The sequence below is a fragment of the Eleginops maclovinus genome, chromosome 16 (genome assembly GCF_036324505.1).
Source record: "Eleginops maclovinus isolate JMC-PN-2008 ecotype Puerto Natales chromosome 16, JC_Emac_rtc_rv5, whole genome shotgun sequence".
NCBI lineage: Eukaryota > Metazoa > Chordata > Actinopteri > Perciformes > Eleginopidae > Eleginops > Eleginops maclovinus.
The window spans coordinates 14639109-14660795 of NC_086364.1; the positions used below are offsets into that span (position 1 = coordinate 14639109).

Below are 21687 nucleotides of genomic sequence, written 5' to 3' on the forward strand. Positions count from 1 at the left end.
GTATATTAAAAACTGTTTGAGAAGCTGCATCTTGACAAACCACGTTCTGTATTTGCTTGGTGCGAATGCCATCTTGTGGTTATTCTCTTCTCGTTTGCTGATGTTTCATTGGATGTTTGTCTTTGGGGATCATTTTGAATGTGATGTATTACATCTTATGCAATGCAACCAGCAAACTAATGCCATATACGACAATTAAACTAGCACACTTTGTAGTCATTGATTCTGTTGATTTTACAAACAGCTGAAGGTTAGTTTTATAATAGATAAATGAATGGCTCTCAACAACATGAAGCACTTATTTGTATATGTTGCTCTAAGACAGCATATTGCTAATATATATATATGTTTTATATTTATACATTTCAGAAATATGCATGGCTGTTCCTCAGTCTGAAGTTCAATACATGGCTTTGTTAGTATACTTGGTAGTAGGTCATCACCCCAAATGGTAGGTTTGGCTTGTTAAGCACTGATATCACTTAGGAAGTCTGGTTCGCAAGAAAAAGGACAAGTAAGAGAAACTTTAATTCCTTGTACTCTCCCTTCCTTTCACTTTACTCTCTTTATCTTAATAACATTCAAATTGTAACATTAAACTGAAGCCCATTGGGATTTGGAAGTTATTATTTATGCTTTTATTTTCTATAAAAATCTTCAATTCCAGTGACAAGCAGGACTTCCCTAAATTGTCGAAATGTTGCTGCGTAGGAGTTGACCAAGGTCTCATGTGACCACCATTTGAATGTCTAAACTGGCTTCCCTTCAAATATAGGATCCGGTTAAAGATTCTTGTTATCAGGTTAAGAGCCTTGCATAGTCAAGCTCATGCCTCCTGAAAGCCACCACCACCTCTGCTACATAGCAGCAAGACAAACAGACATATAATGGTCAAGCCTCATTTTGTTGTTGTTGTCTATCTCTTTGTGTTTGTTTTATCTATTTTCATTGTTTCAAATTAAATCTAACTTTATTTATACATCACTTTTTCTACGCTAAAGGTAATACAAAGTACTTCACAAACCAAAACAAACAAAAGGGGAAGTAAAAGTATTTTTCATAGTAATTGTAAGTGTCTTTATTTTTCTTGTTTGTGTCTCTTTGTGGTATTTCCATAGACATTGTGAATGTCTTTTTGTCTCTTTGTTGTCATTTTGACTCTCTTTGTGGTTATTGTGAGTCTCCTTTGTCGCTTCACAGAAAAACACTCTGTCCTGGTTGGTACATTTTGTGGTATAGGCCTTAGCAGTACGTGTAGGTACTATAATCAGGGTTCATTGGTTGTTACTGATACCAGGCTTTAGACAAAATTAGACTTTTGAGGTTTTAGCTACCCGTGTGTTCAGAATAGTTATTGCTTTTTCTTTTTTCTTTAAGTAAAAGTCCTGCATACAAAATCTTATTAATTACAGCTAATTTGATTACTTTATATACCTCTACTGGATATATTAACCTATTATTATATGTCATCGTTTATGTATTAGTTTATTTATATGTTGTATTAGCTAATAATCTGAATCTTTAAAGTAAGTCATTTTGTAGTGTAAAAAGTACAATATTGGCTTCCAAAATGTAAAGGAGTAGAAGTAACGAACTGAAAGTAGCATAAAATGGAAAGTAGAACCCAAAAATCGTACTTAAAAAGAGTACTCAAGTTAATGTATGTATATTACATTATTTTACACCACAGTTGGTATAGGGCTATAGCAAGAGGAAATAGCTGTCCTCAGCGTTTGCTGCAGTATGAGAAGCACCTGACAGCGAGCAGCCGGGAGGGGGCGGAACTTACAGTGCACACAGAGAAGTGGACGTGCTGTTCCGTCCTGGATCCCAAGCTTGATTTGTAGTTAACCGGACCGCTCTGCACTGTAGTGGGGTGAAGGTTTGTAACCTCAATATAATACCAATGCATTTCAGCTCGTTAATATACCATTTAATCTGTGAATAAATGTGTCGACACTTTATTTGTATATAACGCCACTGTTTGTCAGGCTAGTTGAAATGCTAGCTAGCTGTTAGCGAAGTTAGCTAGCGTCCTCCAGCAAAGTTAGCTGTTGTTGTCAAAATGATGCTCCGAGCAATTCGGATGACGTTACCGCCAGGAGTACCAAACATGGCATGTATTCGTATCTCGATCAAAGATGGCTTTAGATAATGATTTCTGATCACATTGAGACACTGAAATACTTGTCTTCACTTCATTAACTTGCTTCACACAACACCAGCCGCTTTTGTGATTTAAACGCCAGGAGGCCTGTGCTGCGTTTTACTATATGGGCTGATTTTAGTCCGTGTTCGTTCACGTATTTAAGCCCTGGTGTTGTTTTAAGCATCAACTTTCAGTGGCACATTGTCTTGAGTAACCGAGGTGCAGCTGAATTAAACTAACTGGCAGAAGAAGCTTTTATTTGACCATCATCTCAGGGACAATAGCTGCAGTGAACGGTTCTGGGTGATATTGCAGTAAGAGATGAATAAATATGGAATACACATTGCTGAATCTGTTTTTTTTTATAGATTGAAGCAGTTAATTACCTTAACCTCCAAAGGGAATTGTAACATTGCTGTTAGCCTTAATTGGATGATTATGGACCTGAGGATTAGATATTTATTCATCTCAAATTGGGTGTTTTTTTTATATTGAAAGGCAGTAAACTGTGATAGTGCTCGTCATTATTATTTTGTTTTTACAAATGATTATTAATGTACTGTAAATCAGCTGGATATTGTTCCCTTGTTTATCTAAAAACCTGTTGTGCAATCTTGACTCAAGTGTCTCTTAGACAGCAGTAACTTGACCTAGGTCATACTAATAATACATTAAACACACATGTATTATTACATAGGCCTTGATCACAACTGTACTACTACACAACTTTATTTTGTTCAAGGTTTATTTGTGATTAAACTTATACATGACTGATACCACATAGTTTGAGTGTAAATATGATGTGGATTTTATGTCTTTTACTGATTCTAGGGTGAACTAACTGGCAGAGGAACACACTGCTGATGTCAGCAGAGAAGATGGCGACAACAGCTAGTGCAAATGGAGCAGGGCCTGTATCTGAAGGAAAAGACACCCTCAGGTTAATTTCCCACTAGTATTCTAACACAATAACCTTTTGAATCAGTGAAATGCGACTACATTATAATTATGTTGTTAATGTCACACACTTTAATACCTCCTTTTTTCTCTTTGTTTTCCCAAAGTCCTGAGGATCTGTCTGAGCTGCTGGCACTAGGGACCAAAGAAGTTCACGAGAAGGCCGAAAACACCCAGTTTGTTAAAGACTTCCTAAGAGGTCGCATCAGAAAAGAGCTTTTCAAGGTCAGTTGAAAGAAAATCAGGGAGAATTGTTGCAATTTCATGTCAAAGTATGCTACAACATTATAAGCAAAGTAATGTGAGTATTTAAAATCACATAGAAAACTGTAAGTATTAGAAAAATAATATTTAGTTTGTTCTTGCTTCCATAGCTTGGTGCTGTTGCACTCTACTACACCTATACCGCCATGGAGGAGGAGATTGAAAGGAACAAGGACCACCCCCACTTTGCCCCTCTATATTTCCCTACAGAGCTGCATCGCCACGAGGCCCTGGCCCGTGACCTTGAGTACTTTTACGGGCCTGACTGGGAGAGCAAGGTCAGCTGCTCCAAGGCCGCCCAGCGCTATGTAGACCGTATTCATCAAGTAGGGCAGGACGACCCAGTGCTGCTGGTATCCCACGCTTACACCCGCTATATGGGGGACCTGTCAGGGGGCCAGGTGCTGAAGAAGGTGGCGCAGAGAGCCATGAAGCTGCCGCCGACAGGGGAGGGCCTAGAATTCTACCAGTTTGATGGCATCCATAGTGCCAAAGAATTCAAGCAGCTGTACCGTAGTCGGATGAACGAGCTGGTGCTGGACGGGGATACAAAGAAGAGGCTGGTGGACGAGGCTGTCAAGGCCTTCCAGTTCAACATGGAGGTGAGAGGCCAGAGACAAGGAACGGGGGTTGGAGAGATGGAGAAAATAGATAGAAATAAAGACTAGTTGGGGTGATCTTTTCCCTTCTCTTTTTTGTAAATGGATACAAATGTAACTGATTGTGTTAAATAGGCATAAGGATGTTGTCTCAAATCGACTGCAGGACGAATTGTATGGCAGCCTGGTGTAACGGCAAATATTATAATGTTTCCAAATAATTTATATATTGTACTCTATTTATCTCAGGGTGTAATTGGCTTTTGTTGGCAATTTCTTACTTTAAACTATGGCATTATTGATTTTTATTGATCATTTTTGCACCCATGTGTGGTTAATGATGATTCTTAGATTCTTTAGTCTTTCATTTACAGGCTGTGTGATTATTTTGTATTCATGAACAATTTCTGTATTGTGGTTGATTACTGTTTGTGCTGGCAGGTGTTCGATGAGTTGGAGGAGATCGGTAAAACCATCCAGGAGGATGTTCTAGACGCTGGCGTGCCCGTCCATGGAGCAATGGGTGGAGACATCAGCAAATGTCCCTACTATTCTGCCAAGATGGGTATGCATTTACATTTCTCTCTGCAGCATTTTTCTCCATGATGGTGAGGTAATCTTGTTTTTGTGCTCCCTCTGTGTCACAGCGGCGTCGGGCGGAACAGAATACGCTTGTCAGCTCGCCATGGCCGTGCTCCGACACCCGACAGGACAGGTCCTGTGCGCTGCTTTTGCTGCTGCTCTGGCGGGATTGGCTGCCTGGTATCTGATGTGAGGCAGCCGTCACCCTGTCACTGTGCTGCTGGGAGAGAGCCATGAGAAAATAGGGAGGACAGTCAGGGGAATAAAAAAACTCCCTCAGGTTGTAGAATATTTCCTAGTTTCTTACAAACATTCTGAACGGGTCCAGTCTTATTTAATGTTACTTACAGGAATGAAACTTGAATCTGTTCCTGTTCAATGGAATTCTGATTTAATGATCTGTAGGACCATAATATGTCATCTCCATCCATCAATCCATCCAGCTACAACTTGTTAAAACGTATCCTCCATTCTTTTAAATTTGCTACCTCCTCTGCACTGTCCCTCCAACCTTTGACCTTCCAGTGTGTTTTGTCGTGAATCCTCTGAAGCTGCTTTCTCGTTTTGTCATGGATGCTCACTAGTTTTGATTTGCTCCCAATTTTAAATGAAACTGCCAGATGTAAAAACATATATATATTTTAGATGCTGCCCATGTCAAATTGGCTCTAGTGATAAACAAGTTATTGATGATGAATAGAAATTCAAAAGTGTCTCATAGAGGACGTAGAGGAAACGTGTAACAACATACTATGCATATGTTGAATATGAACGAGTGTAACGGCTCTGTGTGGTTTTGCTGGGCAGACTGCTGTGGTGGTTTTGAATGAGGTCTTTGTTGGTGCAATAAAATATCTCAGATTTTACTTCCTGATGTTGACTGAAGTTCCAAAGATGATGTGAAACGCAGTGCATTGCACCGTTGTTCTTCTTTCTTTTTTAAATTCATTTCATTATACAAACATGGCCTCCAATGTACCGTGAGGCAGGTGGTTGGACTCAAAAGCTTTTTTATTCTTAAAAAATAGCACAACTTTGACAAGCTTCTGATTGGATACTAGTTAATACAGCAGAAAAGGGAGTCTCTACTAATGCATGTGCAAATGGACATCTTATAGTTCTGAACAAAAACTGCCTGATGTTGGTTTTAATGCATAGCTCAACAAGATGAAGTTTTAATTGATGATTCAGTTTGACCTGACACAGAAGCTTATATCATAGGAAAGGTAAGTGAACATGAAAACTACCTGAGGTTTATTATGAGCTACTTTAGGTTTATATGTAGATCCTTCAGCTGCTCACCTCTTGTTTATGCATCCATTTGTTATGGATACACCAGTATGCATCATCACTGAGATCATATTTTGTTCGTACTGTATGTTTGGAACACCACGTAATGCTAATTGCAACATGGATGAGGAGGAATATATTGTGCTTTGTGAACTGTATGCAGTGTTATTGCACTGTTCTGAAATTGAAGTTTAATATTCATCCTGATGCATTAATGACATTTTATTATAATGCATTTTTTTCCCAAGCTGTTTTGTTCTTTTCTCAGTTTTAAAATGTTTGAAGCACAGTGTCAATGGAAACCTGCTGAACACTTTTCAACCAGGTTCCTGAGCTGTGTGTATTTGCACAACACATGATGTACAGTATGGGTGTACAGTATTCTTTCACTAGCAGTCATTCAGATTGGACCAGGCATGTATCCGAAGTGATAATGCGTTTTTTTATTCAGGTTCATGTTGTAGTCAGGTGGCAATACAATGCATTTCCTTTGGAGGATACTCCCGTAGTTCATTGTCCATGTTTTATTTTATTTTTGCCAGTGTGAAGTGTCAAAATGCTACAGTATTGTTGGACGAACTGAGGGATGCTAACTTGAATCTCAGAAGTACGGTTGTTTTGGTTCTTTTTTAAGCTTTAGATTAAAGTGACTAATTCATGTTGATTTTTGCATTTTCATTTACTCTGCTCCTAATCACTTTGTGTATCTAAATGGACAAACCTTTATAGTGTTTGAAGTCCTATGGCTGTCTCTAATGAAATACATTGTTTTCCTGCTCATGCTGAAATAAAGGGGATTCATTTGGACTGCTTTATTTCTTAAAATAAAAAAAAGTTTTCTGTAACACCAATACACGCACCATCATCAGGTAACAATTTCACTTCAATACTTGTAAAAATTCAATAGATACTTTGTTCATTATTTGGTCACTATGGTAAAGTTAGTGTGAGGTTGGATATTCGACAGACATTCACACCTCATCCAGCAGCGTCTCCTTACCAAGCTACAGTCGCTGTGGCAGTCGGAGACGGTTAGCTCCCAGAATTAATTCCAGCTTCACCGTTAAGGACCATTTATAAATTAAACTGAATGACAAAAAAGTGTCATTTTCAATATCTCTACTAATGTGTCTAAAAATAAATTCTAAATAATGCTTCCTACTGGCACACGCTTTGTTTCCTCATGCTTCATTAATTCATTTTAAAATATTTGAATAGAAGATCAAGTTTTCCTGTCATGTGACCCATCGATTCCCAAATCAAATAAATAGATGAGTCCTACTTGTCCAATGTGGTTATAGAATGCTGCATTGATTTGGAGTCATAAGTTGAAATGACCTGGAAGGTATTGAAAATAAATGCACTGTTCAGGGAGGAACTGCTGAATTTCATTAATAGAAAAAAGCATTTAAATCCAATAAAAAAAGGTGTCCTTTTCATCTGTGGTAATAATGGTCATATTGCTATAAAATAGATGGATATACAGTTTCAACAGAACAAAATCAATGTATTTATTCAAAAGTGAAAATGCCAGCACATGTGTTAGATCAACTAAAAATCTGATCTGCCTCTCGTAGGTTTGTACTGCATCAACCTGCATTTAAACATAAAAAGGTTGAACAAAATAAGTATTATATTCTGGATGAGTCAAAGCACTATTCTTTGGTTTATATCACACAGAAGCATTTCCCAGACCATAGCTTTATTATAATGTACAGTTTTTCTCTTGTATGTGACACATCGATGCAACTGTGGGTTACACAACTATATGTACAAATGACATAATTCAAAGGGTTAAAGGAGGGACAGTTTGGTGTTTAGTTTTCATAGTTCAGGAGCCAAACCTCAACTTTGAATAACAGGATTGATTTATTTCCAATGAAAAACTTTGGATTTAATCCTTGTCAATACAATAATTAATTTCTGTGCACCTGAATTCTGTTATCACATAAATGTCTTTTAATGTGGATCAACAGAAAACCAACGAGCAATGGATACTATTTGAAATAAGTCTTTGCCGCCCAGATGAGCACAACGGACACGGTCATAAGGGATGGATGGCACATCGGAGCATCCTCTTGTATGTATTTTTTCCAGCAGGTGATGCTCCGTCTTTTCCTCTGCAGGGTCTGGGGACGTCAGTTTTTACTGATCTGTCCAAAACCTTTGTAGGACTTATCCAACACCCACTAGTCCTCAAACACATGTTCCTTTAATATGTAGCTGTGTTTGCTTTATGTTGTCCACTCTTCTGTCCTTTGATGAACTGATGAGGTTCTCAGTTATAGGATGACCTTTTTCCTTAAAGAAGGAAAAACAAAAAAAAGATTGTCAAATAAATTCTTTCATGGAACGTTTTAAAAATGAACCAGTATGGCATTCCCAGTTAGAGGAATACCAACATATAACATGTGTTTTTTGCGACAGCCACAAACCAGAGATGAAAAGTTATCCAGAAAAGGAGCAGCAAGTGTTGCATAACTCATCAAAACTGAACAGAAAAGCAACCTGGGATAAATCAATACTAGTCCTACCTGGTTTGTGGCTGTCAGGAGGCACTAAACAATTTCTTTAATTTGGAGAAGAAGCCCCCCTCTTCTTTCAACTCTCCTTCCTTCTCATGCTCGCTTTGCCCTCGCTTATCACTGCTGCCCCCACCTGGACAGAGATTTACACTAAATCAGCTAGGCTTACGACTAGATACAACCCCCACTTTCCTATAAACCCATTTCAGAGCGACAAATCAAGCGAAAACAAAAAGACTCTAGGGACAATGATAGGGTAAGAGTGAGTTTGGTTGTCTTCTAACCTGTGGTGGTGTTGGTGACACCATTTACCGTCCCTTCTACTTCCGTCTCGTCTTCAGCGTAGCTTGTTAGCAGTGTTCTTTGTCGGTCGGTCAGTGTCCTGCACAAGAAGACCAAGGGTTAAGGACTTCTGAATTAGGAAGCAGTTCTTATCCCCGTTCTTCAAGACAACAGCAGGTCATCGTATTTAAGTTCCATGACCTTCCCATCTTGGTATAAATGCAGTAGTGGATTTTTTACTGGATGAGAAAGATGAACAATGAGGCGTCTTACTTGGGTACTTTTATTTTGACGTGGACATAATGGTCTCCGTAGCCATGACCACTGATTCGAGCTATACCCTTCCCTGAAAGACGAATCCTCTGGTCAGTCTGGATGCCTGCAGGGATCTGAAGACAAGGAAAAAAATTACAAATTGTTCACACTGGATGCGTTTCAAAATATTTTCCGATTAGACTTGACTACTTACTGATAGGTTTAGTGTTTCGTAAAGGCCCTGTGCCCTGGCTGTCCCGCCCAGGATAGCTTGTGCCACAGAGATAAGAAGGTCAGAGTGGACGTCTGCACCGTCCCTCCGGAACACAGGACTTTTCTGGACCTGAAAACATACCCAGAACACATCACAACCAATCAGAGGTGGTATCAAGTCATCACAATCTCAAAAAGCAGTACACCACAGGTTGAATTGTGCCTTTTCTAAGTCAAAGAGCTCAGGCAGCTCAACGCTTCTTACTAAACCCACACACCTTTGGTACATGAAACAAGACAATCCCATTATTGCGGGTCTTATGGGAACTTGAATTAAAAGCAGATTTACTTCTGATCTAAGTTGGTTTGCTCTGGGATCAATACTGATTTTGCAGGTGAAATATACAGCATTTCCTCAAAAAGCTATGTAATTCAAAAGTCCTCAACCATCATTTATGACGTGTGAATTAAAATGTGACGGCAATGAAACCGTGAGAAGATAACATTTGTTTTCTCACTAATGCTGCTTTTGTTTACCGTCCAGTTCGCTCGAACCCCGCTGCTATCCCTCTCGCCTCAAATAAGCCAGAAAGGGAAGACTATTATGAAGGCTGTTTGTTTGAGGAGGTAGTGCAGATATATACTCACTCTAAATGTGATGAAGATCTCCTTTTTACCAACTGGCATTCTGACTGTCTGACCATCCTCCACTCCTAGAAACAAAAACAAAACACAGATAGGTTAGATACAAGATCTACACAGAAGTTATTCTTAAAAATCTATCTTACACGTATGAAACCTTCACACCCATTACCGTTGAAGCATGGTCAGGCTGATTTCAAAATGTTCAATATGTACTCTAACTTAATTATAAGAACAGTTTCATTCAAACATGCCATTTTGTGCATTATGAAGGGCGATATTTAAAAAAAGAAAACGTGCAATGTTTTTATTAAATTTGACCAATTTGCTAACATTGAAACTCCTTTTGAGGTAACTACAGCTAAAATAATTGTGTATTTTAAAACCATGCCTGAAATAAGTATGACAGGCATTCAAATCATGAATTATGTAATAACAAGAGCATAAACCAATACCAAATACATACCGCAGAGCAATCAGAGTTGCTTCTGTTTATGGCTAAAAAGCTGCTGGATAGCTTTTAATGCTCATTAAAAGCCATACGAAAACATCCTTTGAATGCATTACAGTGTGAAAACTGAGACTGACCTGCAGGTACAGGAACCATCACAGTCTTCCTCTGCTTGGTCTGTCCCACCCCATGACAGGAGTGACAAGGGGTTGAAATGACTGAGCCTTTGCCACCACAGCGACGACATGTGGAGCGCATCACAAACGGGCCCGTGTTCACGGTCTCCTACAGGGCGGACAATACAAGTTTTTAGTTAAATAACAAACAAAACTTGAAGAAAGGGAGAGTGTCGGAGCTCTTACCATGCCGGAGCCGTTGCAGTGGTTGCAGTGCTGGATTTTGGTGCCTGGCTCGTGGCCCTTACCATCGCAGCGCTGGCAGGCTGCTTCCATGTTAACAGAAAACTCCTTGTTCACACCCTTTGCTGCCTGAGTGAACGTCAGCTCCATAAAGTACTGTGGAAAATAAATAAAACAATTACAATTATCTTTTGGAATATGCACCAAGAAAATGACCAGAGACCCACAAATCAAAGGCACTCTGAGGCCCTTACTTTCACTTCCACAGTCTCCCACTTACCTCCTGTGGCTGTTCAAATATGGCGTTGAAGTCTCCAAAGCCACGGCCTCCCGAGAATTCCCCAAAGATCTTGCGGAAGAGCTCCTCTGGGTCCACGTTACTGGACTGTCCGGACCAGTAGCGCTGCCCCCCTGCACCAGCCTGACCTGCATCGAAGCCTGTAGAGCCATACGTATCATACTGTTTCCTCTTTCCTTCATCACTCAGGACCTAAAAAAAACATGAGGCAAGGTTGAGGAGTTGCATTTGTAATTCTACTACGTTATAAAGAAACTAATCATAGATTTTGAAGAAAAATGTACATAAGTGTCAAGAGACTAAACCTCGTAAGCTTCAGCCAGCAGAGCAAATTTCTCCTTGGCTTGTGGGTCTTCTTTGTTGGTGTCAGGGTGATACTTTTTGGCCATCTAAGGGACAACAAAACACAAACACACTGTCAACTACTCTGATGATTGGTTACCAAAGATAAAGCTGCGAATGTATGCAAGGCATGAGCAGACCTGGTAGTATGCTTTCTTGATCTCTTTCTGGGTTGCTGTGCGAGGTACACCGAGGGTCTGGTAGAAGTCCTGCTTGCTGCTAGCAGGAGAACTTGTGTGGAAGGACAGTGTGCAGGCAGCAAAGGGAGATTTGATACCTGAAAAAAAGTCAAACCAGGGTAAAAGGGTAAGTAAATATACAATTTAGAAAAGTAGAGCTGCATTCAAGTATAATTTGATATCGGACTCTACGGTTTTGCCACGATCTAAGAGCTAAATGGACTCATCTGAATTGTTATGTACGCTAACTGAAGATACTTGTAGGCTTAGCTGACAAAATATTTGTAAAGGACAGGCCAGCAAGTTAACCTGATCTGAAGAAGATTCTGGAAACAAAACGTTTATATAACTGACAACTATTTACTTGCAAACGATAAAAATATTTGCTACAGGCACTACCAATAGCAATTACAAATTGTTGCTAGCAATAAAACAAGCTTAAGCTCACTTGGGATTTGTAAGGGTCCGGGATATGGTGTCACAATAATGAGGGCAAGTGTTGGGTCCAGTGGGAGTAAAGGGTAAAACACATAACAGCCAACACAGATAACTCCAAATGTGTTTAGTTTTACTGGACTGTTGCTACGCTTTGCAATTTCATACTTCACTATGTCTTCATAGCATCATACTTCAAAATGCGCTTATTTGTTAATGTTACAGGTACATTCTGTACCTTATAACGCTGACATGTATTATCACTTAGAATATAATAAACTGTTTGAGTGGGACGCAACTGCACTTCCGTTTTGCTTGCATGATGATAAAATAAATTTCAAACAAACGTTATGTATAAGATGTAACCCTGGCATCACCACCTTGAGTATTCAACTTGATGACAGCAAACCAAATGTATCTCTATGTGAACAAAAACGGATGCGTTTTGTTTTAAAAGTTTATCATATGTTAAATTATCGATTGAGCCGTATAAAGCGCATTTAGTTTAGTTGTTTGATCCTGCGTCACATGAAACCAGCAATTACAAAACAGCTAGCCTAGCCTAGCTTAGCCTAGCCTAGGCCGGTTACCATATGGTTGTACGGCACTCACCTGACACCCCTTTCAATGTCAACGCTTTCCCTGATCCTCCACACACTAGGTTACCTCCCTGCCACAGTTTCCCCGCTCCCAGGGTAGAGATACTGCGGACCCCTCCATGGCCAGTGCAGACACCGGCACCGGTGGCTCTGTGAGGTGCAGAGGACAAGATGACTGTAATCCAGCGTGAGGAGCGTCGGGCAGCCGAAGACGCCATCATTCCTTCACTAGCCGCTGCTTTGCACTCACTGCGCATGTGCGGGACGCAGTAGGCGTGACACAGAGCCAAAGATATTCACAGGGATTCAAGATGATGATCTTCTAAAAAAACGACTTGCAAAAGTGTATCTTAAATCTGTCTGTTACTTTATTTAAACTCAATGCAAGTGTCTCCAATATATAACAAATAGTACTGACTAAAAGTGTTCAGACATTATCAGTTGTATTGTGTAGCGAGAGCATCACCAATGTCAATAAACAAAGATGCGCATGTTTTAACACCCGGGGAAGCTAGTGACGGTCTGACAGAGCAGAGATTTTTATGTTTGAAAATAAAAACTCCGCCCAAGCGCACAGTTCTGTAGAGCAAAACGAGCGAACACCCCACGGCCAACCTGAACTGTCAGCTGTAGCAGAAGTCCTGTGTACCAACCAGCTCGACAGAGACACCCGGAAGGCACGAAAGTCAATTTGAGAGATCAGCATGAATCGCTTTAAGACCTCCAAATTCAAAAACACCACTCCAAAAATCGCCAAGAAAGATGTGAGTAATTTACGAGCTTCTGAAGGAAACCAATTATACTAGCTAACAATAGCCTTGGTCATTAGCTGTGCTACTTAAGTTGTGTTTTGGGGAACGCCTGCCTGCAAGGGATGTTGAACTTCCTGCATCTGGATGGCTGCTCAGTGTTGAGACAACTTCACGAAAATCTAAATTTACTCACTTGTATTCACACCAACTATGGACAAGTAGTGAAAACTACAAGCCATGTGGTTGCACAGAGCTGCTAGCCTACACCAGATGATGCTGTGACGCCCATCATTGTGCTATTATAATGTAGCTAACTGAGTTTTATTCTTGCATTTTAGTGACCATGTGGAGTTGTGCGATTTGTAACTGCACACTGAATTATAGTGCAGAGATTTACTATGTCAGCCAAATGGAAAGATAAAACATTTGAATGGCAAATGTTATAATTGATATGGTCCTTCTCTCTCAGTGATAGCCTGCAGGATGAGACTTGTCTGGACGCGAATCGAGTGTCTTGCATACAGAATGTACGTTTCTCGTCCTCTGGACCCATTTCAAGTTGCAACGCCTGCAGCTCTCCTCACTTAGGTGGATTATGTAATCCCATACCTCGTTTTTAGACAGGCAATAAAATGCCTGGTATTTACAGGGACAGAGGAAGGTCTTCTCTCAAATCTCGCACAGGATCTGAGACAGCAGGTGGTGCTTTGCTGCCGTGAATGTTAAACTAGGCCTTCACTCAGCAGACCAATGAATATGTGTGATTGTGGCTATTCAAGCAATGAAGTCATGTGATGGGAGCTATCATATCAACAGTGTAAAAGGGAGATAATGGGGCAGGGAACAGAAGTGCTATATGAGAAATTCTAACAGGGATGGAAAGAGATAAGCAATGAGTGGGATGTTTTCTCCTCTGAAAATACCTTAACACATTGTTAGAGAAAATAGTCACAGTATAATCTAATTTATTCAGCTTTTATTTAGCTGGCACTCTAATCCCTTGACTAAGCACAGTATGTTGATGACATAGGACATTTGTATGGATTCACAACAGAAGGTATTTAGCTTTTTAATCCTAAAGAATACTCGTACAATATACTTAACATGGAGCCTCAAATGCATATGTTAAGACATGAGAAGCATTTTCTTCTATAGAAATAGATAATTACTATCTATTCAGGAAAATATGCTCCATACCTGCAGGATGTCTACTGTTTTGACATACACATATGTACACTGTCAACTTGTAAATATATATATGCAAGCTTTACAAGTTCCTAATGTAGGCCAAATGTATGTCATTCCCCTTGCTGCTCTTGACTGTTGAAAGAAATATCTGCTGTGCAACACAGGGAGCTGTTCCACTTCCTCAACACTTCAGTCAGAATCCTGTGTGTGTGTGTGTGTGTGTGTGTGTGTGTGTGTGTGTGTGTGTGTGTGTGTGTGTGTGTGTGTGTGTGTGTGTGTGTGTGTGTGTGTGTGTGTGTGTGTGTGTGTGTGTTCTCAGCTAGGTCCTTCCGTTTCTACTAGCTGTGATAGCAACTTGGTCATTTGTGCTCTTAATATTATGAAAGAGATGAGCAAGGTTTTTTTTTATTAGATTCAGTGCAGGAAGTTGGTTCTCTAACTGTAGGTATATCAACTTAACTCTTTTATTTTCTTCTCTATCATGTTGTCTGAATCCAATTATCTGTGCACACTATTCTACATGTTGTTTTTATCATTTTTTTCATTTCTTACTTGTGCTTTCTATCTATTTCAAATCCAGGGATGGATTAACAACGTCCGAGCTGGCTCCTTCTCCTGCCAGGGGAACCACATCAAAGCAAGCTCTAACTTTGTGGCCTTTAACACCGAGCAGGCCGGTAAGGCTGTAAATGAGTAATCAACAGCAACATTTGCTTCAATCAGACTGAATGTACTATGTACAGCATCAGCCCTGATTGTAATGGGATTTCACAAAGTGTCCTCATGTAATCAATTGATGATAAGGAGACGACTGATTCAAGTTAAAATAAAAAGGGGCAGGTTTGAACTGTTTCACATTTTGTGTCATTAGGTGGAGGTATGCTGGGCCTGACCTCTGTCAAACCTGGTTCAGATGGCCAATGGACGGTCACACAGATTTCCTGCCATTCAGGTGACATTTATTTTTATTTTTGCCTGCTAATCATATATCCTTTACCTCCTTTTGTTCCTTCCTCTGCTTAACTGCCAATACTCCGACCCTATACGGACACTCCTCAAAGTCTCTACACAAAAAATAAACACATGAGAAATGCCTTCGCTCAGAAAAGAAATTTAGGATAGACAGTCGTGACTCTAAATCAAATTGTTTTCCCCCTCCTCTCTATCAGATCTGGTGACTGATATGGACTTTTCCCCTTTTGATGGAAGTCTCCTGGCAACATGCTCTGGAGATGAAACGGTGAGATCTCTTTTCTTTTTCTCTGTATTGATCTTGTTGTTTTATACTTGCACATAAGCCCATTACCATCCTTTCAGGCTTTGTTGTTCCTGGCAGGGCTTTGAATACGAGATGAACCTGCTTGTTTTTTATTATTAAAACCTTTTGAAGACTCCTTCCTCTCAGCAAATTATTCCCAGCCACAGGTAGCCGAGATCACTGGAATCTGCTGAGTGTGTGTCTGCATCTTCAGTCTCAGCAGCTCGGTTTACCTCAGGCATCTTTTGCCACACACAGACACACAATGTACACACACATAGGCACACAGACACAGACACAGACACCGGAGTGGTCTTTGCTGTATTGCCCAGCATTTGCATTATATCTTCTTATCTGTTGCCAACAGGATATATTGTTTCACCGACTGGTTTGAGCTGTGCAAGGAAATTAGAGTCAAACTCAGTGAAATATGGATATTTTTACCAACTTAAATAAAGCAAAGCAGTCTTGTGTCATCAGATCTTCTTGGTTCAAGGGTTTTTATTATCATATGCACAGTAGCTACAGTGTAGTTATGACAATGAAAATCTTAGGTCCCGAGCTCTTATGTCAGCTTTAAAAAGAAATCCAAAGCTGAAACCAAACACAGAGTTAAGCAGTGTATTATCACCATTAGGCTAGATACTTGCATCACTTAAGGTGTGGCTGTGATGCTGCATGTTGTTTTGTTTTTGAGATGCTTGCTTTAGAGATCCTTCATGTCTGCTCCGTTCCTATTACTGGTGTGGCATCAAAACACAGCTGCAAACAACTATTATTTTCATTATCCAAAAATGTGTTGTTTATATTGGCTTTACTCGCGTACCAGCCTAGTCATGACACCTTATGTGTCCCGTGTTGTTCAAATTCGGGTCAGATTTCCTCCTCTTCTCAAGGATGAACTGATTAAAACTTGTTGGTCAATGATTAAGTAATTTTGAACTCACAAAACACACCTTTGGCCTTATTTAAAAACATCTCTTATAGGATAAAATATTTACATAATGCAGTTTGACGGAAATGGATGTTATCTACAACTCGACAGGTTGACAGAGGCATACAACTGCAATGTGGACATTTAAGTTTAATAGATTAAACGATTAAATGTTAGATCTAAAAATGTCCTAAAATAAAAAGGAAAAAAAAGTCAGACCCAGTATCTCAATGTCTCACTGGCCTTAGGGTGTACCAAAAAAGTGAACATTACACCCTGGAAGAGAGACAAAGCAATGGTCCTCACCCCCCTTTGGGATATTTCCCTCTCTCTGTGTGTTCAGGTGAAGCTGTGGAGTTTGTGTGACCCTGAGCTGCAGCAGCCCAGCAGTCCGGAGCTGACTCTGTGTCCCGGTCAGGGCAGGCTTGAGCTGGTGCTTTTCCACCCCACCTCCTCCGGCCTGTTGGCTGTGGGCGCCAGCAAGTCCCCAATGATTTGGGACACCAACCGCCAGGATACACCACTAGCAGGTAGCTACAGCTGGAGCACATGAGTACTGCATGAACACACGTTTGTTTGTACGCACAGTTTTGTATTAAAAGTGTTTGTCATACATTATGCACTGTCTGCGTTTAACATTTCAGTCTTTGTCAGTTAGTCTTGGATTTTTGTGTGGGCTGTTTTGTTTCTATGTGCAACATGATTATATAAATTCAGAGTGGAGTGGTTTTCCTTTTTCGTTGGGGACTGTCTGACTGACACTGCCTACGTTTTACAGCCCTGCGGCTCTGTCTAAGTGCCGGAGCAGCAGAGGTAATGTTTTGGTTTGCTGTCCTGGTCCCAGTCTCCCCAGACTGGCCTCAGGATGCAGTCACTATCCTATGGCCTCAACCCCCCCACAAACACTGCCCCCCCCTCCCACATCCCATGACAGCTGGCCTGGCTGCTGCTGCTCACTGCTGATCCAACTTTTCATGAGCTGTACCCCCACACGCTGTCTTTCATCACCCTCATTACTCATTCATGTGGTTGAGGAACAAGGTCTGAATGATGAACATGTATTTGAATGAGTGAGTGTGAGTGTGAGTGTGAGTGTGAGTGTGAGTGTGTGTGTGTGTGTGTGTGTGTGTGTGTGTGTGTGTGTGTGTGTGTGTGTGTGTGTGTGTGTGTGTGTGTGTGTGTTTATAATCCCTTTGTGTGTAACTATTTTAACAAGTGAACTTATTATCTCTTTTCATCTGTTTTGTGTCATATTGAAATGAACAAAAATCACATAAGCTGTGCTGTGGCACTCCACCCAACTGTGCTCATGCTCATAATACAGTATCTCTCATGGGCACAAACCCATTAGGACATATGATGAATCCTTAAATTATCCATGCTTTCTATTATTTTTAGTCTTTTGAATTGTGTGTGCTTGATTTAGGCTTTATTTCTCCCCTCCATTTCTCCTGCAGTGACACATCTACTCTATCGTGTTCATTGTCTTGTCTGTTTATGTTTTGTCATTCTGTGTTCATAGTGTGCAGCATTATGTATTCTTTTTATCCCTGTCCAACATGATTCTTGTGTCTTTAGTCCTCTTCATTCTCTAATTGACAATGTGTGTATGCAGTTCTGGAGCAGCACGGGGACCAGCTGCAGAGTCTGAGCTGGAAACGGGACGGCTCCCTGCTGGCTTCCTCCTGCAAGGTAACAACCTGCACTGCACCACATATACAGAATATACATATGACACTGACCCACATCGCTTCACTTTTTGATTTTGAGAAGCATAACAAAGTTGTGTTTTGACTTATTTTCTCCTTTTTTTTGGATTGAGGTTGTATTGCTGTAGTTGCAGTGTGTGACCACTAGATGAAGCCAGTGGCTCACATTCAGTGCCGTTATTTCACATTGAACTCTGCTGGTTATCTGTTTATTTGGGGTTTATTTAATCAAAATGTAAACAAGGGTAATGCCTATGGGTAATACTCATAAAAAGAGTGGGGAGCACATCACACATTTCATTACAAATTAACAGTTCTCAAGAGGGAAAAAGAATAAACTTTGTAAGCCCCATGACGTAAAAGATAAAGGCCAGTTTGTTTTAATGTGTTAATAATGATGACAAAGAAAGAAATCTTGGCAGCAGTTGACAAAATGCCTGTTGAGAATTTCCTCGTCAGGTTGGAAACTGTATTAACTTGTTAATAAGGGCACTAACATGGGCACAAGTCTGTGTGTGAAGACTACATCTGTCAGGGATTTTGTTTTTCTTGACCCCAGCTGACCCCAGAATCCCCCCACACCAACCCCTTTCAACCCTGGTGCAAGTTTAAGTCCAACCAGGAATTGACGACCATCAGTTTTGGCATGTACAGTAGTTTTGCTAAGGGGAGAGAAAGTCTCCCAGGGTTTTAATGCATCCATACGGCCCCATTCTCCTCTATGTCATCAGGAAATAATCTCACAGCGTGATGGGCTCTCCGTTAGGTTGTTAATATTTTGTGTAGGACGCAAAAGGAGGGAGGTAGGTAGGTTTATGAGTAGGGGGCAGAGAAAGAAGGAATTTATGAGTTGAGATGGAATTTTGTCATGAATATATTTGATTTATAGAAAGAGCTAGAGGCGAGTTCATCAGTGGAAGTCAAGATAAAAAAACACGTGCAGAGTTTCTAAACTCGAATAGTGCACCACAGTGAAATACATTTTTTTAAAGCAGACAGACTGATTGATGTGAAAATGAGGCAGAGGCCTCTGGTGTATACTTAAGGCGAAACGTGATGAGTTGACTAGTGCATTGAGATACAAAAAACATAATATACTTTGACACAAAAATCTACACCATGTGGGTAATTAACGCATATGATTGTCAGTCCAATCCCTGTTGTTTGTCTTTTCTCTGACAAGAAACAAATTACTCTACCTGTCACAGGCTACGTCCAAATCATGACATTTAACTTGACATGATAATCATCCACGACAGAGCTGCTACCCCTGCCATCAGACTTAAAAAGAAAGAGGCACCTGAAGAGACAGGCGGGAGGGCGGGAAATGTGAGCCAAGATCAGAGTTGGGGCCTCTGAGGTTCTTGCCCTGTTGGGCTCTGGTGTCATTTAACCCAAAAGGCTCCTTTCAATCTCTCCAATCCAACTTATTAAAGCAAATACGGCCCGCCAACATGTTGGTCCAATCCCCCGGCCTTTCCATAGGGTAAACATTGGGGCGCAGGGCTGGTGGGGGGAAGATGAAGGGGAAACCACCACCACCCTAAAGAGCAGGAATCATGACAGGCTTCATTTGGACCCAGAGAGATGTATATTTATGACACACTTATAGGAAGAAAGGCGCCATTCATTTAGGGGAAGGGAAATCCACAGGTAGTATGGACAGAGAGGGGGGATAGCCTGTGTTGCTCCGCATGATGGGGGGCACAGGGTGGTATGCTGTTTAGAAAAGAGGTGTCACTGGATTTATAGTCCACAGTCCACCTTTAATTTTTGAAACGATTGCTACAAAGTTCCATACATTTAATATTTATCCTGTAAAAAAGTGAGACCGAATAATTGACAAATGGGATCCTGCGGGTGCAAACTGCCAATCAACACGGGACCTGGTAAACGTGGGAGACCGGGAAGGGGAGGCTGGCATCGCATGGTGTTTGCCGAGTAAAGAGAGAGAGCACTTTTGGTTCTAGATTCCCAGCGTCTCTGTGTGTTTGCATACATATGAAAGTTGTGTGCAGCAAACTCGCACTGAAAACTCATTAACAGCAGCTTGAGAATGAGGCTCACTTTGATTAAACAGCTGCTGCCTCAGCATAGAAAGTCACACACAGATGCACACACAGCTATCCTGGCCCTCCATCTGTGCATTTATGAGTTGAGGTGGTGTCTGTTCTTATATGGGTTATTGTCAGAGGCTTAAGAGTGTGTGTGTGTGTGTGTGTGTGTGTGTGTGTGTGTGTGTGTGTGTGTGTGTGTGTGTGTGTGTGTGTGTGTGTGTGTGTGTGTGTGTGTGTGTGTGTGTGTGTGTGTGTGTGTGTGTGTGTGTGTTGGGTTGCCTGGTGGGTACATCTCTACTTAATCGCCCCTCATCTGTGTGTTTGCACAGCCAGATAGTTTCCTCCCTCGTGTTGTTTGCATATCAACAATTGGGCGGATGTGGCGGTGAGTGAACTTAATATGTCTGATGTATGTTAGTATATGTACAGTATACATGTGTCTGTTGGTTTATCCTAGAGTGTGTTTGCACTGTCAGGGAGCTGAAATGATGGATGGCTAAGGAGCACGAACACATCATTGATTGGCAAGTTTCTTGCTAATCAAATATTATTTTTTAGGACAAACAGCTTATATTTGTCATACATGTTTGAAACTAAATACATTTTGGGGATGTCAATTTTGTCCATCGGGAAATTTTAGTGGTCCTTTTTTAAAAACTTTTTTTCAACACTGTATTGACAAAATAATTCATTGATTATTTCAGAAAACAATCTGCAGATTAAGTAAATCTAATGTATAACATACAGAATTATGACTATAATTATCCACCGATATATTTCATATAATTATATTGAATTATTTCATTTTTATATAATTATAATTAGATACAAATAATAGTTATTTGAACTTTCCTTAATAGCCTAAGTTGACCATAATGATTGGTTGTGTTTTTAACTAGACTTTATCCAGAATTTAGACTCATATGTCAGAGCCAGATTTTTGAATTTTGGGCAACAGCTGTGCTCTCATCCATAGGTTATGTGGTCCTACAGTATGTGGTGTGTGTGTGAGTGTGTGTGTTGTTCTGACACCACTCACCGCTCCCAAAGCCTTCTAGCTTAAGCCCAGGTCACAGAGACCTCAAGTCCTAGCCTTGGGGCATCATATACGTGGGTGGGCTACACAAACAGAAAGATAGAGAGATAGCGAGAGAGAGAGAGAGAGAGCGAGAGAGAGAGGGTATGTGGAGAAATCCCTCTGTTTGCTATTCAAGCTAATAAACTGCAAATAAATCTCCTCTTGGATTGCATTGCATTGAAGAAAAGGATTGGGAGAGGCAGCCTGATCTGATAAAATGCTGTGTTTATGTTGTGTGAGGACAAATGATGCACGGTGCCTTCAGTGAATGGGCTGGACTGCGTCTTTGT

The 21687-nt window shown here is 40.6% G+C and overlaps 3 protein-coding genes across 4 annotated transcripts in view; 2 read left to right on the forward strand and 1 right to left on the reverse strand.

Annotated features, from left to right (window-relative positions):
• The first annotated feature begins 1682 nt into the window (after positions 1 to 1682).
• On the forward strand, positions 1683 to 6648 carry hmox2b (heme oxygenase 2b). The gene is made up of 6 exons (XM_063903385.1): positions 1683 to 1882; positions 2981 to 3089; positions 3214 to 3331; positions 3481 to 3972; positions 4411 to 4534; positions 4617 to 6648. The coding sequence occupies exons 2-6, from the start codon at positions 3013 to 3015 to the stop codon at positions 4742 to 4744; spliced, it is 939 nt and encodes a 312-aa protein (XP_063759455.1). The 5' UTR covers positions 1683 to 1882; positions 2981 to 3012; the 3' UTR covers positions 4745 to 6648.
• Positions 6649 to 7327: 679 nt separating this feature from the next.
• dnaja3a (DnaJ heat shock protein family (Hsp40) member A3a) lies at positions 7328 to 12693 on the reverse strand. 2 transcript variants are annotated; one of them, XM_063903383.1, is made up of 12 exons: positions 12435 to 12693; positions 11349 to 11485; positions 11172 to 11255; positions 10849 to 11058; positions 10572 to 10724; positions 10347 to 10494; positions 9765 to 9829; positions 9118 to 9246; positions 8922 to 9037; positions 8651 to 8748; positions 8376 to 8499; positions 7328 to 8142 (listed from the first exon to the last, which is right to left on the reverse strand). In XM_063903383.1, the coding sequence occupies exons 1-11, from the start codon at positions 12676 to 12678 to the stop codon at positions 8390 to 8392; spliced, it is 1494 nt and encodes a 497-aa protein (XP_063759453.1). In that variant the 5' UTR covers positions 12679 to 12693; the 3' UTR covers positions 7328 to 8142; positions 8376 to 8389. The 2 variants fall into 2 exon arrangements, with proteins under 2 accessions (XP_063759453.1, XP_063759454.1); XM_063903384.1 differs by lacking the exon at positions 8376 to 8499.
• Positions 12694 to 12997: 304 nt separating this feature from the next.
• Positions 12998 to 21687, forward strand: part of coro7 (coronin 7) — a 99303-nt gene continuing 90613 nt past the window's right edge. Inside the window, exons 1-6 of the mRNA XM_063903379.1 lie at positions 12998 to 13185; positions 14942 to 15038; positions 15233 to 15313; positions 15531 to 15601; positions 16897 to 17083; positions 18169 to 18245. Coding sequence (XP_063759449.1) covers positions 13126 to 13185; positions 14942 to 15038; positions 15233 to 15313; positions 15531 to 15601; positions 16897 to 17083; positions 18169 to 18245 — 573 coding nt within the window. The 5' untranslated portion in view covers positions 12998 to 13125. The remainder of the gene's footprint in view (positions 13186 to 14941; positions 15039 to 15232; positions 15314 to 15530; positions 15602 to 16896; positions 17084 to 18168; positions 18246 to 21687) is intronic.

Excerpts from the sequence above, each read along its gene's own strand:
- hmox2b (XM_063903385.1), top strand. The coding sequence starts at position 3,013 with ATGTCAGCAGAGAAGATGGCGACAACAGCTAGTGCAAATGGAGCAGGG. Across the intron at positions 3,332-3,480 it reads TCAGAAAAGAGCTTTTCAAG|CTTGGTGCTGTTGCACTCTA; the intron begins GTCAGTTGAAAG and ends TTGCTTCCATAG. Across the intron at positions 3,973-4,410 it reads CCTTCCAGTTCAACATGGAG|GTGTTCGATGAGTTGGAGGA; the intron begins GTGAGAGGCCAG and ends TTGTGCTGGCAG.
- dnaja3a (XM_063903383.1), bottom strand. The coding sequence starts at position 12,678 with ATGCGCAGTGAGTGCAAAGCAGCGGCTAGTGAAGGAATGATGGCGTCT. Across the intron at positions 11,486-12,434 it reads GACATTGAAAGGGGTGTCAG|GTATCAAATCTCCCTTTGCT; the intron begins GTGAGTGCCGTA and ends ACTTTTTTTCAG. Across the intron at positions 9,830-10,346 it reads GATGGTTCCTGTACCTGCAG|GAGTGGAGGATGGTCAGACA; the intron begins GTCAGTCTCAGT and ends TTTTGTTTCTAG.